The sequence below is a fragment of the Danaus plexippus genome, chromosome 4 (assembly GCF_018135715.1).
Source record: "Danaus plexippus chromosome 4, MEX_DaPlex, whole genome shotgun sequence".
NCBI classification, from domain to species: Eukaryota; Metazoa; Arthropoda; class Insecta; order Lepidoptera; family Nymphalidae; genus Danaus; species Danaus plexippus.
This window is the reverse complement of record NC_083538.1, coordinates 2,908,896-2,927,129: the sequence shown is the minus strand read 5'-3', so window position 1 is coordinate 2,927,129 and position 18,234 is coordinate 2,908,896. Positions and strand designations below refer to the sequence as shown.

At 29.9% G+C, this 18,234-nt stretch overlaps 1 protein-coding gene across 7 annotated transcripts; it reads left to right on the top strand.

Moving 5' to 3' along the window:
• Positions 1–4,394: 4,394 nt before the first annotated feature.
• On the top strand, positions 4,395–18,029 carry LOC116768434 (acyl-CoA Delta-9 desaturase-like). 7 transcript variants are annotated; one of them, XM_032659157.2, is made up of 8 exons: positions 4,411–4,507; positions 8,578–8,622; positions 8,708–8,973; positions 9,762–9,892; positions 15,290–15,501; positions 15,768–15,953; positions 16,061–16,230; positions 16,466–18,029. In XM_032659157.2, the coding sequence occupies exons 3-8, from the start codon at positions 8,751–8,753 to the stop codon at positions 16,567–16,569; spliced, it is 1,026 nt and encodes a 341-aa protein (XP_032515048.2). In that variant the 5' UTR covers positions 4,411–4,507; positions 8,578–8,622; positions 8,708–8,750; the 3' UTR covers positions 16,570–18,029. The 7 variants fall into 7 exon arrangements, with proteins under 7 accessions (XP_032515046.2, XP_032515045.2, XP_032515049.2 ...); XM_032659155.2 differs by lacking the exon at positions 8,578–8,622 and having other exon boundaries at positions 4,395–4,507; XM_032659154.2 differs by having other exon boundaries at positions 4,407–4,507; positions 8,578–8,973.
• Positions 18,030–18,234: the final 205 nt, after the last annotated feature.

The window sequence follows — 18,234 nt, the reverse complement described above, 5'->3', positions numbered from 1 at the left end:
TACAAAAACGATGCTGTAATTCAAACGAAAGCAGACTCGACTCCAAAATCCTGATAAAATACGTCTATTGCGAATATAACTAATTTCTGTTCCTTTTGTGCTAACCGTGGTCATGCGTTTGAATCGTGTTTCCGACGGGAATAAGGAGATCACGTCGAATTTTAATTTAATACCAACTGGTAAATGTACTCTTAAAGATCGCAGTGGTGCGTTATACAAGAATCAATTGCAAATGATATCTCTGGGTGTAGAAAACAAATCGTAAACTAAACAGTCAATTATGCTTTGACAGTTTAGATTACAATTCAACAATCAGTCCGTTTAAATCGAAGTAATGCACCAACACATTCAAAACAGGATGGTCGAGGCGGAGAGAAGATACAAAGCTAGGTTTTTGAGAGGTCGAACTACGATTAAAAGATTCCAGAAGGGAGATATTGTAATAATAAAAATATAACCCCAGAAATCGAATATCCCTATATTTAAAATTTTGTGAACTATACAAAATCCAGAAAATAATTGAGAATGATTAATATCTTGTAAAGTGATTTTAGACCGTGGATGACTTCGAAATGTGGCACATGACCAGCTACGAATGTGGCACATGACCAGCTACGATGAGACTTCACAGCATCTGAGGGACGAGACAGAATTACTAAGCAAGCAGTTAGGTGGACGGTTCACCTACCTAATAGTTATCCGGTGAGCGTATTTCATGTTGTTCAAATTACTTCATTCAAACGCATTACATAAATCATTGCTAGTAATGTGATTGTCTAACACCTAGTTTGAGATATATTACTATAAAAGATGCATTTGGCGTGCGGATCCGAAACAAAACAAAAAAAAAAAAAAAAAAAAATGAAAAAAAAAAAAAAATAATAATAATAAAAAAATAATAATATTGTAGACGGGTGGAGACGTCTTACGACAAAGAAATAAAGAAAAAAAAAAAAACAAAAAAAAAAAAGTAATGTTGTAGACGGGTGGACACGTCTTACGACTAACGAATAAAAAAAAAAAAAAAAATGTGTTGTATGTTATGAATGTTCGTGTGACGCCCCAAAGCCATAAGTAGATTAAATAATTGGACCTGATATTATGATTTCGTCTCACGATGAGTCGTAATAAACAACGTAACCCATACGACCACAACAAATTTGTTAACCATAACTATAACAATATAAAGTTATCTAGGTTTACTGTGGAAGTACCTAGACTACATAAGTATCTCTCTGTTATCACAGAAAACAATGCAGAGCACGCATCAGTATAACCGTATCGGCATGACTTCGGATGATGAAGCATCAATTCTTGAACCTGGCCCATCTACTCTACGAGACCTGCAACGGGTACGAGAACATAACGAAAGCTAAGCAAGAGAGAACACATCACCAGGCAGGTGCAGAGCACGCACCGCCTGCCAGAATGGCCGTATCGGCGCAAGCAGCTTCAATGACGGATGCAACATGGAAATAACTGGCATCAATTATTGTAACAACTTATTGGTCGTCGTTACTATTGTTAAAAGTAAAACGAAATCAAAGAGAATAGAACTATTTTTGAATTCTGGTTTAAATATGACGTCTGGACGCACAACAGGGGACTACAGAGTTCAGCGAGTACGGAGCATAAAGAACCTTCGAGAAATACAAGAACATTTAGAAGAATTGAAGTTTCATTTTAAAATATCTGGAACTTACTGAAACAAGTGACATTAGAGACGTCAGCGAGGCTGGCGTCCTGTCTTTAAAATAATGAATTTATAATAAAATCCGATATATATGTTAAGATAACTTAACATTTATTTATCTGAATAAATAAAAGTCAAATCAAAAGACATTTTGTCTTTTTGAAGTTTAATGTCTGAGATCTAATACCGAATACGATCCTGAGGTGATACATTTTACTGGCTACCTTCAAGCAAAATCATTCTATCACTTATCCCCCTAAGAGCAAGGAAGCCGTTACAATCATCACATTGAACGGATTGATACTATAAACTTATTGGAATAAAATGAACAATGCTCGAGCGGTTAAAATAGAATTTATTTTAAAAGCAACATCTTAATGAAGGTAGGGTGTACCATCCAGTACTGAACATCTTGAAGTGAACAGAGAGAAATAACAACACTTATTATTTTCATGAAACTAGTATTTTTCGGATGAACTACGCGTGATTTATTTTTGTAAAAAACTACATACCCCCGACGTTCCGGTTACTTTTCAGCAACCGTGATCACGGTTGCTGAAAAGTACTAGTTTCATTTAAATGAATACTCGCGAAAATCTTAGATCTCTCACAGATTGTACGTGGCCGAGTCCCAGGTTCCTAAAGGTACAGTCAACAAAATAATTTACCATAATAATGAATTAAGACTGCTGAAAAGCATTTAAAATCTTTGTATAGAGACCAAGTATACTTTTAATATCTCTGATTCTATAAAAATATATTTCTTAAAATATTGGTTTAAATTTGTAACTTATAACCGAAGATTCTATTTTTCAAATTTTTATATGTTTACTAAATCTATTTTTATGTACCATTAAAGCGTGAATTATTACGACTTAGGTAGTAATGTATATTTTTGGAGAAATACAACTAAGTTAATACGTAGTTATTGCCATGAAAATTTTTCCATATTAATTTCATTTAAAACTACAGTAATATTTCCTTAGGGAGCATGACATACGACATTACCAGTATTCCCTACACTTTGCTGTTTGTATCTATGGTGCACATATGTTTCTCTATGTGAGCTACTGTATTTGACTGTGTTTCATAAGATGTGTGTATGTATTGTGTAATGTTGCCATTGAGGCATAGTAGTATTTTTATCGATATAATACTTTAACATCTATGATTCCTAAGTTCTTCCTTAAATTATCATAAATAAGTTTCTAGAGGAACTTTTGCTACCGTACTCTTTTCTATGCAATTACAAGTGTAAACTTATTCAAAAAAAATATTTTCTATATAAGATAATGAAAGACTCGGAAATGGAAGGAACGTTGTCCTATTTAGGATCATGACGGAGGATTTATACAAAGTTATGACTGCTTATTGCGTGATATACATACACTATAAGGATAGGAATTTAAAAGAAAGGTCATAAGAAGGTTAAAAAACTTCCATGTTGTATCCAAAAAGAAAATTGCATTTGCTAGTACTATTAAACTTTCATATACATAATTTCAGCAAGCCACAGTTATTTACATATGTTAAAGACATAATTTTTCCTATGAGTTAGTGAGATGACAGAAAATATTAAACTCTATATTGATTTGTCATTTTATCTATATCATAACTGTCCTTATGTTCTCAAAAGTTTGAGACCTATAATACATTAAATGTTACCTAATAAGTAAATATCGTTAAGCAATATTTTTTTTTCTGTATGACTAAATCAGAAATAAATATTTTATATCCATATGAATATATTATTTTTATTTCTCTTTAAAAAAAAAATAAGAAATGTTTTATCCGCGTGTTACTTATTTATTAACGCATGAACAAAACTAAACGGACGATTAAACAGCTATTATAAGAGTAACGTGTTCATGAGTGTACCATGTCTATATTATATAGCACTTTCATTTGGAAAAGTTTTTAGTGTATACGGCTGACTGAGCTACAACCTTGTTGTGTCGATGATAATAAACATTATCAAAGAGCTAACAAAATTGTAAAGCTTGCAGGTGTGAGATAAAAGACAGATACAATAGCAAGGTGACGGGTATATGTTGTGTTTATTTATATGCTTTGATGTTTGCAAAAATCTTAATATTAAATCTATTAATAACATATGTAGCGATAACTCATAACCAATGAAAATTAATAAAAAAAAAAAATCATTTTCAACACTGTAACTGAAGCAGGTGACATGTTATCAATATTCAAATTTAAATAAATTTTATGACATCCTAATGTTCTATAGAATGATATAGTATGGTGTGCCTTGTTGTAGTATGCGTAGGTACTAGCCTCGCCTAAGTGACGCCTTCGTGACACCATTAAAACTGCCCATAGAAAGACGATCTGTAGATAAATTGGGTCGTTGATAAATCAGGTCGAATTTCAATGATGACATTATGAACTACGTCACATAACGAGACAGTGAAAAGTAACAGGACTAGAATTTAAACACTTATATTTTTTCGGTAAAAAACATTAAACTAGTAATATTAGTTTGTCACTCAATTAATTCATTTGATTATACTTCTCTTAGTAATAAGGCGATAAAGAGTTTATGATTTAGATTAATTAAGATCATAGCCAGTCTAGTGAGACGGCGCATTAGTCAGGAGATGTGCCTATAGTGTGACGACATGTATACATAGCGTCTGACCATGACCCCACCCCATCATAGAACGCAACGGCTTCATTGTGCCACCATAACAGTCCACCATAGAACGCGAGCGCAGTCGGTCCGCGCTGTAATGCCTCAAACTTTAGTGTCGGCATGACTAATTTGAGTCGTATTTTTCCGTGAAAGAATTACGAAAGGTTATTGTGATATTGCTGTTTCTCGGTTCGGAAATATAATAGATTATTTTTGAGACATCACTCAACTACTACGATTATAGTTTAATCAAGTGTGTGTCAGCGAAAGTTTTTATATGTAGAGGAAAATTAACGTATTAAGACATATAATTTGTGAAAGAAAATGTCATCCGTTTTATAAGTAGTTTAATAAAGATTCAATTTGAAAATTAATTACATAATAGAATTAACAATTCGTTTAGATAATTCTTGAGGGGCCTTGAATGTAAATACTAGAAATGATATCATCAGTCTTCACACAACCATTGATAATGACATCTCCATATATTTTATGTTCATTACGTAACCAACAAACATAGACCAAATCTAATTATATTGTTTAGCAAATGACTTAAAATTATTCTGAAAACACAACTATTATATCTCAAATGTGAAGTCACTACGTAACTAATACTAACGTCCCTGAAAAAAGTCGAAAGAAAAACCTCTAATAGATAAAGATCAAAGAAACAGTATACAGTCCTATTAGTATGAAAATGTTAATAGTGATTCATAATTCTAAATGTCACGTGTGAACATACACTTAAGTCATGACATTAACATTTTATTAGTCGTTCAATTTGATTATTTAGTAACCAAATTAAATAAAGTGACATAAATTATGGATCCCAAATACTAATGGTTATAAACGGAATGCGTAGCAGGGTTATAGACGGAAAGTTTGTCCTTTAAAACAAAACAAATATGTATATCAGAACGAAAGAGGCAACACTTGAACCGTATTGAAATTATCTAAACTCAATTTATTTTTTAACACGCTTTTCATAAATCTGACAAAGATCTCGAATGTTCGTTTTATAAAAATAAATATAGTAAAATTGATTTTGACATAAAATTAGAATATAATTGACGTTGATATAACTTGGATAAAAAATATATCCTTCATTATACACATCACAAAAAAATATTACTTAATAAAAATACGTAAATATTAAAAACGGAAACCAAAAGGAAGTCTGCTTCATTGCCCTCATAGCGCATCCTATATATATCCTTAACATTTCATAGGATTGTGGAAGCACAAAATTTAGCAATACAGACCATTATAAAACTTTATGAAGACACATACTTATAAATTAATACAAATTATATAAGAATAATTGACATCGGGTTTTTCTTACAGAAACTTTAAAATTCTTTCATAACTTTATTTCACAAATAGCGAATGAATATTTATGAAATTAAAAGTTAGACCACGTATTTGATGTAGAACTCGATTCAACCGATACCCTTAGCAACTTAAATTTCTTCTAAATTATAAAAGGCTATTGGGATGACTTGTGCAATGCAAAAATTATGAAATAGAACAATGTTTTTGATATATTTGGCGCCCATATTAACATTTTTCTGCTAATCCAATTTAAATTACTTTTGAGTCGGTAATTACTTCTTGTTACAATAATGGGGTTAAGCTATGTGCGATCCATATTACAATATATATATATATATATATATATATATATATATATATATAGTTATACACTAGCAAAAATCTCAGGATTTAATACGTGTCCCAATAAGAAGTCGTGAAAAATTTGTTTGAATGGTCACTTTGATAGTTCATATTATTTTAGTGTTTTAATTATAAAGCCAAATGGCAAATAAATAGAAGAGTCAACGACAGAAAAGACATCGTTGGGATAATGCTCCTTCCTAAAAATTAATCGGAGAAAATACCGTGATGTTAATCGTTTAAAAAAGTAATATATATCAGGAAAAACGTGCACCAATCACCGGTAAAACAGTTAAGGAAAAAGATTTGACAAAAGTATTATCGTTTAAAAGCAAACTTTTAAGTGACTCGTAATAATTGAATGTTTATATTATTTGCTAACAATAGAAAACTCGTTAGAAGGACAATAAAACTCAAAAAGTAAAATATTGATTGAGATGTTCCAACATTGAGAGCTGGTGATTGAGTTAACATATTAAAATGACTATATAATATACGGGATTGTATACTTTATACTACATTTCAAATAGAGTGGAACAAGAATCAAAAATACAAATATACTTCGTACTTTTATATTAAATGTTGTGAGGAAATAGACATAATGAGTGGTGAACTGTGAGAATATTATTAAGTAGATGGACTGATCTACTGAGTAATCTTTTATTTATAAGAATCCTGCCCAACCCGGGAACTCAAAAGGATCTAAATAATAAAAAAACAAATTACAACAACAAGAAAACATTCAATAAGAAAATGGTTCGAAAATAAAAAAATACCTTGCGTAACTTTGTAGTAATGTCTAAAAGAAATTTTTCTTAAACATTTCTGAACAGTGGGTGCTTTTTTATAAAATATTGATTAAAAATAACAACTGAAACACTGGAAATATTTGATATCAAAATCTAGGAATGAAGATATATTTACAAAAACAGTCAGTAGAACATATTCAATTATTTAAGGGCTTTGAATTACGTGAGCACATCTTCGTAAGAACCTACAAGGATCATGTATAAATTTTTCGTATTTTTTTTTTATTAGGGTAGTATTTTTTTTCAAACAATACTATGCCATTAAACATCTGCTTCATAGCAAGATGATAGCCAGCTGATATGTGTACTTCATGGATGCACTTGTTCAAAAATTAGGAAAGGCTTTTGACAGTTTTTCCCACAAAAGTTTTGGAAAACTATTCTCAATTTAGGACAGAGCGTTGAATTTCTTATGTATAGCACTAGTTCTACCACAAGCTAATTTACTAAAACCATGACACCATATTAGATATATATCAAACATCTTAAAAATATTTAAGATATTGACAATAGAAGATATTGGCAAAATCTTTTGTTCTCTGTGGTACTCCAAAAATCTATTGTCTTTTTTCCTTGACTTCTTCCCTCAAAATATACCCATAGCTGGTTTATTAACTGAATTTATATATTAAACTTCCCAAGACATATTTTGAATTTTGCTCTAATGTTATAAATTTTTCATTTATCAATTTATATTACTTATATAAAGATTTAGTAACATTCATTTTATTAACACTTAAGAATTGAAGACAATATATTTTTTTTCTTTCAATCTTAATGTATTATTTAATATAGGATTTATATTGTGAATATTTTTAAGGATGAAACTAATGCTATCATCTTACAATAAAAGGTAGATGCGTTATATTTTAATAATAAAATATTTATAATATAAAGGAATATATGTGATTATTATAGGCAATTTCATAAACATGCACACAATTTTAATACTAACACTAATATGCTGAAAAATTTCTAATAAGTCTAATCAAACCTCTAGTTATTCCCTTAGAAGTTATATCGTTTGAATAAATACATGAGCTATAATGTTAACTAAACCAGACATTTTCATACAATAGGCTGTCATATATGGAGAGGATTCAATAGTTTTTGAAAATGTGTTTCTGTTTAAAATTTGCAACCCATAATTTAATCTTATCATGCAAGAAATGTAGGTATTATCATAAATTACGTAATATTTGTGGTGGAATATCTATTTTTTTTTATTTACAGATTACTTATTTATTCTGTTCGAAGCCTAACTTTTGTATGAACAATATTTATGCATGCGTATTGTTCTAGATAGGATTAACTATCCTAACTTATATTTATATAACATTATTTTTTTTATAATTCCCTTCGACTCTTATATTTACATTTGCTTCTAAGTATTATGATGATAACATATTGAATAAAATTTATTTTTCTATAAAACATTTAAGAACGCCTATGCATATACGCGTTCGTGTGTAGCCGCTATTAGCTCTACTTATACTCTGTCAATTATTATACTGAAATGAATATTTCTGAAACCAACATTTTACACCACTAATAAAATTTATATTAATATTAATATTATAAATGAGAAAATTTATAAAATCTAATTTGTAAGACAAGTTTCCACGCGTCTGTAGTGACGGATAGCTGAAAACCTAAAAATAAAAGGGGACGGTCTAATAATAGTCATAACAACTGTCTATTGATTACGTTTTTCTTTTTATTTATAATCGCATATTCATATCAATTTTTAGTATAATTATGACGCATCCAAACACCTGCCATTCACGATAGTGTCGGTATGTTTTTGAATCTGGTATTAACAAAATTGACAAAAGTTAAGTAATTTCTGTTACAAATACATCGACGCCTACAACGCTTCAGTCTGATTTGAAACGCTGAACTCTGAAAACTTAAATACACGATAATGAGACAAAAAACTAAACATAGTATAGCTGACCAGTTAAATGAAGATATTATTGATAACAAAAGTGACAGTGATTTTGATTTAATGAAATATGAAGCTCTAGAATTTAAACCACGAATTAAATGGCCGGATTTATTAGTTCAGCTGTGCTTACATTCGACAACAGTTTATGGCTTCTACCTCATACTAGTTAATCGAGTGAAATTATATACTATATTATTTGGTGAGTATTTTTTTATTGATGTCGAGTTATTGAGATTCATAATGTTATGAACATATAATCTTTTTTTTAGGTATATGACGTCATACAACTTCATATTTTCATAAAAGGCTTGGTTTTATATCACTTTGTATATTAAATTCTTTAGTGTAATACAACTATGACTACACTATGACTAGAATTGATATGAAGTTGTGAAGGTCATAACTTCATTTACGAAACAATGCCACTGAAATTCTATATTCCATTACAGTGGCTAATGTTTCGCCCCCTTCCTTTTTTACCTTTGTTTGTATATTTTCTATTATTTTCCGTACTAAAGGTTAAGATCTTTTTAAATGAAGCAAGAATCGAATTACAGTTTTTTTGATGTGTTTTGTATTTTTTAATTCTTCAACTATTCAAAGGCTACCTTTGCAAAGGCAAATTACTTGTGATTATGTTCAGAATATCTTCTGATGACAACTGATAATGAAAATCCAAGATTTATTTTCTCATTAACGTTTGAACCTACGTACTAAAATTAATACAAACGAAGTAAATCGTGTCAGTCGACGGCGTTTTATGACGCTTTAAAACAAACAAAACCCAATGACACTAATAAGCAATGACATAAAATGACAGTGGTGTAACTTAAACATATTTAAAAAAGGCATAACTGTAGATGAAGCCATAGCCTAAATAAAATAAGTCTCCATATGTATAAGCTAGAGCAATTCTTATGCATGAAATCTGATCCCAGTCTAATGCTGTTAGATAATACAAGAAAATTTTGTTTATATTTGTTCCAGTTTTTTTTACTATATACACATCGGGCTTCGGTATTACAGCCGGCGTGCACAGGCTCTGGTCGCACAGAGCGTACAAAGCGAATCTGCCTTTAAGAATTTTACTCGCACTGCTATTCACTGTCACTGGACAGGTAAGTTAAGCATTAAATTTTTGAAATGTTTACACATGTATAGCTGACAGCAATTATGTTAATATATTTATAGCAGAACTATTATCCTTGCAATAAATAATAACTTACTTGTATTATACCACATATTTAGTTTCTAGGTGGCAGGCAGATGATAATTTATGAGTTATTGTTACAATAATAATTGCGATAATAAAATGCTTGGCTTTCTCCAAATCTAGGCTCCGTAAACATCACCATGTTTACGAAGGCATGCATGCGTGTGCGTCAGTGTTGGTGTGGAGTGTATTTGTAAATATGGGTTGAAAATCCTTAATAGATTCATATTAATGTTTAAAAAAAATTAATGTGGAATACAATTTTATTTTTAATAATTAAATTTTATCATTATTGTAATTTAATAAGAACAAATTAGAAGTTAGTGACTGATGCACATCATCCCCCCAATTTATGTTAAAACTGACTTAGTTTTAATCTTTCTATGGCATACATATAGCTTTATGAGACACGTGCACATGTGTTACGTCATACATACGAGTGTTTAATGATACGGTTACTGTGACTAAGTCGCCTTCCATATATTCACACACACATTGTCATCCTTCTGACAATATAGAGAAAAAAATAGGCAGCCATCTTTTTGAACATTTTTTTTTTCAATTTACTTTAATTTCAGTAACGATTTAAAACCTTTATTGAGTAAAATTATTATATAACTATTTTTACTAATTTGGTTCCTCTAGTTTCGGTTATATTTTGTTTGTTTTCTTCATACTCTATAATAAAAACTAACTAACTGTGAATATTACTCAACTAGTCGGTCAAGTTCATGTTCTATTGACTTTCCCTGAATAACGATGTTGTTAACGCAAAGTATGACGTAATCTCGTGCCAATTTTCCCAATTTAGATACTATTAAACTAATGACAAGGAATACTTAATAGACATTTCATTTATAATTATTTGGTTCTTTGCCAAATCCATCAAATTATTAAGAGCTATTTAGCTGTAGATTTATGTTTTGTGAAGAAATATTTACATAATTTCGAAACTGAATGAAAGAATCTTCAAACTTATTTCTGATTAACCCAACGTTACACGCGTTCCTGGCATATGTTTTACATATATTTTACATCTACAAGAAACATGGTCTAGTTATTAATATGTCTATGAATTAAAATGAACAGAAAAATAATTTTTAATCGCGGCTTTTATTAATACTATTTTGTTAATGGTTTAAAACTAGATAGTACTTGTACACAATAATTTTAATATGCAAGGAACATAAATGCCAATTGACATACGTAGATGATTATAAATAAATAATTATAAGACAATCTAAAATCGTTGCATTTTAAATACTTCGACGGTTACACGTTCTTTTGTGTATGACTCAGTATCATAATAGTAATGAAAATATGAAAATTCACTGTAATATCTCAATGTCAGTTTGTTGAATAGCCTTTAGTTTAGCTATATTTCTAACGACTCGTCAAATAAATAGTAATTCTGGGTACCGTTAAATTTGTCATAATATAAATAAATAAGGTTTTAATCCTTTAACTTTAAATTAATTTAAATTTTTTTAGTGGTATGACCTCTTAGAAAACCATGACGTCAGTCTAGCTAATGGTAATCGTGAGGCGGTTCCGAGTTGACTTTTTTTCATAACAATTACGATATAGACTCCTTCCCATCAAATTATGAGTTTAAATCTCCGATCGAAGCCTTATCTACCATTCATAGATATCACTTCTGATAACCGAGACCCTTTATCGTCTCTGTATGCAGTCTTTATCAGATGATAAACACTATAATAACAGTTAGTTTCCACGCAGGTGTTCAGCAATATAAATATAAAATTTGATAACAAAAATGCATGTTTATTTGTTTACATTTACTGTAATACAAATTTAAATTGTTTACAGAACACAATGATATCTGTGATTACAAAAATTGCTATTTATGTGGCGGATATTTTATATATATACATTATAATTTGACGTAGTTTAAAGAGACTTTAAGGTTTCTATTATAAATTGACTTAATGACTTCGAATTTAAGCATTTTTCTCATGACACGATGTCAATACAGAATATAATTTATTTTTATTATTAAAAAGGGCGTATGAATAATAAGTCAGTGATAGAATGTTTTCCTTTTACTGTTACGTCTTTATTCATAATTCCTCATGTAATTTATTATAATACCGATCCTCTTCAATACGAAAGCGTTAGATTTGAATATTTTTTCAATTACTCATAATACATATTTTAATTATAATGATCTCCGCTATACAGACTTGTAACTCCGTAGACCCTCACCAGATTGTCTTATATTTATCATAAAATTAACTGAATTTCAATAACCTTTTTTTATATTTATTAATGTATTAAAAAAGTTTGAATATTACAAAAAAAATTTTGATGCACAAAAATTAACTTATCTCTTAATAGCGACTCCTCCCAGAAACCCTTCTTATTTATGAAACATAATGAAATTGTGATGTAGGTATACTCATAAATTACTTACTTGCTTTAATATATATGTATTTACGTTTTAATATAATTTGTAAAATGTTGGACGACTCTTGAAATTAAATTTCAAGTCACTTCATTATAAAATTCTCTATACTATTTTATGAAGCGAATGTTGAAAGGGAAATCTAATTGTGAATATTAATTAACGGTAATTTTAAAGTCCCCATGATATTTTTATAAAATTAAAACAAAGTTAATTGTTCGTATTAGAATTGTAATGAATTATAAAGAATGAAAACTTCACAAAACAAAATAGATTATGCGAATTTAATTCGGATAACTATATAGAAAGACCAATTGAATTTTTGGTCAACATCTCCTAATTATTTATTTAGAAATGTGTTGCCATGTATTAAAATTTTAGAACCATATCTTTTCACTTACATTTTAATTGTTTTTTTTTATTGTAAATGTTTTTACGGCTCTGGATAGGAGTCCTTTTGAGCCTTCTTTTAATTGTTTTGTAAAGACATTGCTATATTAAAATATAATTAATAGATTAGAGCTTTTTATATTTATCAATTGTCGAATTTAGTACTTCAAGATAATGATTTTTTCGCTTTGTATGAACACATATATGAATGTGTCATATAATTTGTCAATTAAAGACTATAAAAATCAAAATCAGTTCCAAGTGTGATCTATGAAACGTTATAAAAATCATTTTGACTTATAAAATCTGTTCAGCGACATCTATACTTTTAATTTGAAACAAAAATAGTCATACATGTTTGTTAACAGATCACCGCGCCATTTATATTAGAGTCAATTGCTGAGTTGACCCTTTGTTATTGGCTTTAAATTATGATATTGCGTTCTTAATTAATACATGTTGCATAATAATTCTGAATAATTAAAGATATTTAAAATTTTTAGTTACCTAAAACATGTGTTTATATTATTGTATTAAAGGTTTTAGGACGTCCCGGCTATGGAAAAGAAAAAGGAAAAATATTTAAAAAATATATTACACAGACACGTGCTATCTAGGTTTTTTTTAGCAATCCCGATAATAAACATAACAAATTTCATATATGAAACTGTAACTTTTTATTTACAATTTTCGTTGATTTACAAAGAAATGTAATAAAATTTAAATTAAATCTTATTTAAAACATACTTTCGGTTTAAATTTTAATGTAATGTCATGAAAACTTAAATAAGTCGCTTCTTCAACGAAATGTATGACGCGTACAAAGCAATGGTCAATTTGGATATTAAATAAATAATATATATATATATATAAGAGATTTCCACCGATGTATTGCCTCATAACGATTAATCAGGAACCATAAGGCGTAGAGACTTGAAGTTTCGTAGGAATATTCCTTTTGCCGAGTAAAGGTCAAGTAAGAAAAGATTTTAAGAAATGCCACCCACTAGCGCTGTTGTGGGGGCGTCAACAATGAAAAATTACTGTTTCAAAATATAGCTCGTACATGCTAAATTTGGTGGGAATCTTCTGTGTGGTGTAAAATTTATCTATTACGAATTTTATAATAACTCATCGCCGATAATAAAAGGGTGGGTGTTAAAAGTAAGAAAAATAATTTTCAAGATACAGTTACTCCACGGTTCAAATTTTGAATGCATTTTCTGTAATTGACATAAAAATAATTTATGAACGAATTTAACAATATCCCACACCGCAGAAGGTCGCGAGGCTGGGTGTTACTAATGAATTTTTTTTTTTCTGTATTTTATGCAACGTGAGGGGGCGGGTCGTGGCAAGTATATCTGTACTGCGTTTTTTATCTAGCCATTTAATCAAATGACTTGGATCGATGACATTAATTAGCAAGCTTAGCCTTTCCACGTTTTATGAGAAATAGTCAAACGACGTTTATAGTGACAATGGAATCGTAATAATAATAGTCATTAATTTTAATTAAATTATCAGAAGGTATCTTGAAAGCGGTGACCTTGACGTGGGTTTAAATGTATCAGTTATTCTTTGGTGTACACTGCTAAATATAAACGGAATAGAAAAAATTTAACAGCTTGAAAGAAAAAAACTTATCAAAAATGCATTAAATAAAGAATTCCTGATGACAGACTTCTCATCTTTTTATATCAATAACATGTAGCCCTATCATTATAAATCAAATCATTTGCATGTCACAAACGTTATGCACATAATCATTCAGTATTAAAATTGATATATATTTATTGAGGAACGGGAAATGCTTCGTATGTAGCCATGATGCAAGCTTTGACTAAGCATACAATCCGCTAGATAGCGACTTTTAGTAAAGATGGTAGACTATTGATTGAACGGCCAATTAAACATTTTGGCTTCCTCCAAATATGAGTCTTAATGTCCAATACTGTTTATATCAATTAGTTTCTCTTTCCCCATACATTACTTATACCCTTAAAAGTTTTTTTTAACACCAATTGTATCATCTGTTCATGATCTCACTGAATTTTATAGCAATTTTACAGACTATTGTTCTTATAATTCTGAAAACCCAGATATCTTCCACCAAAGTACTAATAAAGACAATTATTACATTACTTTAATAATTAATAAGCTAAATGTATGAGATGAGATCATCTCGAATCAGATGTAGAAGTGTATGAGAATTTTTTGTTCCATAGTATCAGTACATTTAGTGAAACTTAATGAAGTAAGTTCTAGAGAAGTGAGAAACCTCCAGCACCCGAACTCATCCTCAGGTTACAACACTTTGGCACTGAATGAGCTCTTAGTTGGAAGAAAAAAATCTCTATCTGGAATTCTTGCTTTCACATTTATCGTCCTAGCTTCCTTTATAACTGAGACTGCGTGTGAATGTTTATAATAATTACAATAAGGGGGAGCTTTTTCATACATTTACTATATGGTATGTTATTTCAGCGCGATATTTATACATGGGCCTTGGATCATCGGGTTCATCATAAGTACACTGAAACCGTGGCGGATCCTCACGACGTGAGACGTGGGTTCTGGTTCGCTCACGTTGGCTGGCTGGTGCTGACCCCCCACCCTGCCGTTGAAGATCGAAGGATCTCATTGAGAAAAACGTCGCTGGACTTGCTCGCTGATCCAGTTGTTAGATGGCAGAAAATGTAATAACCTTTATAATGATAATCTATTCTGAATATAAATACGTGTCAAAAAAAAATAAAAACTATTTTTTATGTTCAGGCGCTTTTTATTTCAAGATAATGATAGATTCATTTATTTTTTTCTTTTTGTATGTACACATACATGAATGTGTCATATAATTTGTCAATTAAAGATTATAAAAATCAAAATCAGTTCCAAGTATGATTTATGAACAGTCAGTTTAATATTTATGTATTCACGTAATAAATAAAATATTTAATTTCAGATTTTTTATTCCATTATTTGTACTACTGAATGTCTTCCTACCGATCGCTATTCCTGTTTATTTTTGGCAAGAGAGCTACATCAACAGTTTCGTGTTGAGCTTCGTTACGAGATTCACAATCACGCTGAACATTGCCTACAGCGTGAACAGTTTCGCTCACATGTGGGGAAATAAACCTTACGACAGGTGAGGAAATTAAACGCTATGTATATAAAAAAACCCGCTTATCATCCAAAATCCCAAAATATATATGAAATAAGATAGATATTCATAATGTTTTGATAATTTTGCAGATTCATAAAATCTGTGGAGAACAGAATAGTCAGTTTGGCAGCTTTGGGCGAGGGGTGGCACAATTACCACCACGTGTTCCCCTGGGACTATCGGACTTCGGAACTAGGAATGATTAATATATCCACAACCTTCATAGATGCGTTCGCAAAAATTGGATGGGCTTATGATCGTTGGTGTTATTTTTTTTTTCATTGCAATTATTCCGCCTTTTGCGTGCAGCGACCCATTGTTTTGAAATAATTACGTTTGATCGCGAGAATTATTCTTTATTTTATTTTTGTCACAACTTTAAATGTTCATTGACCATCGTTTCTGTTATAAAATTGAATAAAACGTTCCTGATCTGAACTAGAACTTCTTAATTAATTAATTAGTTTTAAGACACTGTTGTTTTTTTATTCCAGTGAAAGTAGCTACGAATGAGATGATAAGGAACCGAGCGAGACGGAATGGTGATAGAAGTCTGCGACATCTTGAGGAACCAGATCCGACTGTCTCATCCGAATAGGAGATAAAGCAGGGCTATTATTATGAGGACATTAAAATCAGGATTATGTTTAGGTTTAAATATTCAAGCAAATAAAATTTTAACATTATATAACGAACAGTCAAAAACATTAACAATTTTACAGTGATGTTGTTGAAGGGACCAAAACATATATACTTTTTTAATACTTCCTTCCTGCCTGTCAAAAAACTGGTTAACTATATTTGTAGCTTAGATTTTAGCAGAATGTATACTTTGCTTATTCAGAAATGTATTTCAGAAAGATGTTAAAAATATTTCGAATAATATTGGTATTCATTTTATTATAAAAAATTATAAATTTAAAGAATGAGATCTAAGACTTTCGCGAGTATTCATTTAAATAAATCTTGAATTTTTCCGGATTACTACGCGTATTTTATTATTTTAAAAACTACATACTCCCGACGTTTCGGTAACTTTGCAGTAACCATGATCTCGGGCAGACGTAGTAATCCGAAAAATATTAGTTTCATTTATACATAAAGAAGTTGTGTATTTTTTAAAAAAACAAATATTTACACTTAATGAATATTGCTATTCGTTAAGAGACTAATTATATACGCATTATGTGAAATTAAACGAAACTAAAATTACATATAGAGAATTTATATTATTTTTCAAAGAGAAAGATTAATTCCTCATATATTCGCTATAATAACCTAGATATATTGTTATATATGGTTTAAATTAACCGCTGATCGCAGTACCCGCTTCACAGAGACTCGAAGTAGTCTAGACTAAGCGTCCAGCGTGACTATAACGTTAAAAACGTTAGTTGTTAGTGAAATATATAAAAAAATTAGAATAAATTGTTTGCCTTTATAACAATACAACATAATCTATGGCTGTTTTGGAAAACAGAATTTTATTTTTATTTTTTGTATAGTTATTTAGGAAATTATTGTCATAGTTGACATTTATTTTAAATGTTTGAGATGTTACCTGTTAGAGGCTTTATGTTCATAAATGTTGAATACCATCTGATACAATTTATTTTTTTTGTTATGTTTTATTATAATAGATAAATCAATAAACGGATAATTTTTGAGACGATTTTTTTATAACGTTTATATAACGTAAATGTATATATGATGTTTTTTTTTATTATTTACTTTTTACAGTATAGTGTTGTATTTTATTGCAAACTGTATAAAAAATTAAAGTATTGTCCCGTTAATAACAACACATTGAAAGCTATCAGCAACAATTGATTTTAAAATAAATCTATACATCAGATACTATACATACAGATCTGGTTCAGTCTTCAGCTGCACTCGTGCAATGTATTCGTTACCCAAACTTTCAAAGATCAATGTTATATGTACTATACATAGTGAATGTTTGTACCAAGTTTGCTACAATCTTTATATTACTCGATAATCGATATATCTACTTCCTTTGTATGTTAAAAAATGCTTTAAATAAATTATCTTAATAAACATGGTTTCATTTCATACACTCGTCATTATGACTTTTAGTCCCAATTTGTATGTGTTTAAGTCTGTTGCGTATTTACGCGTGTGTTACGTACGCGCAACATATTAAAAAATAAATTAACAACGCCGGGGAAACATCCTTATCATCAATCTTCATTATATGGATAAAATATCATATAACGAGTGACGTTACTGACTCCGCGGACCG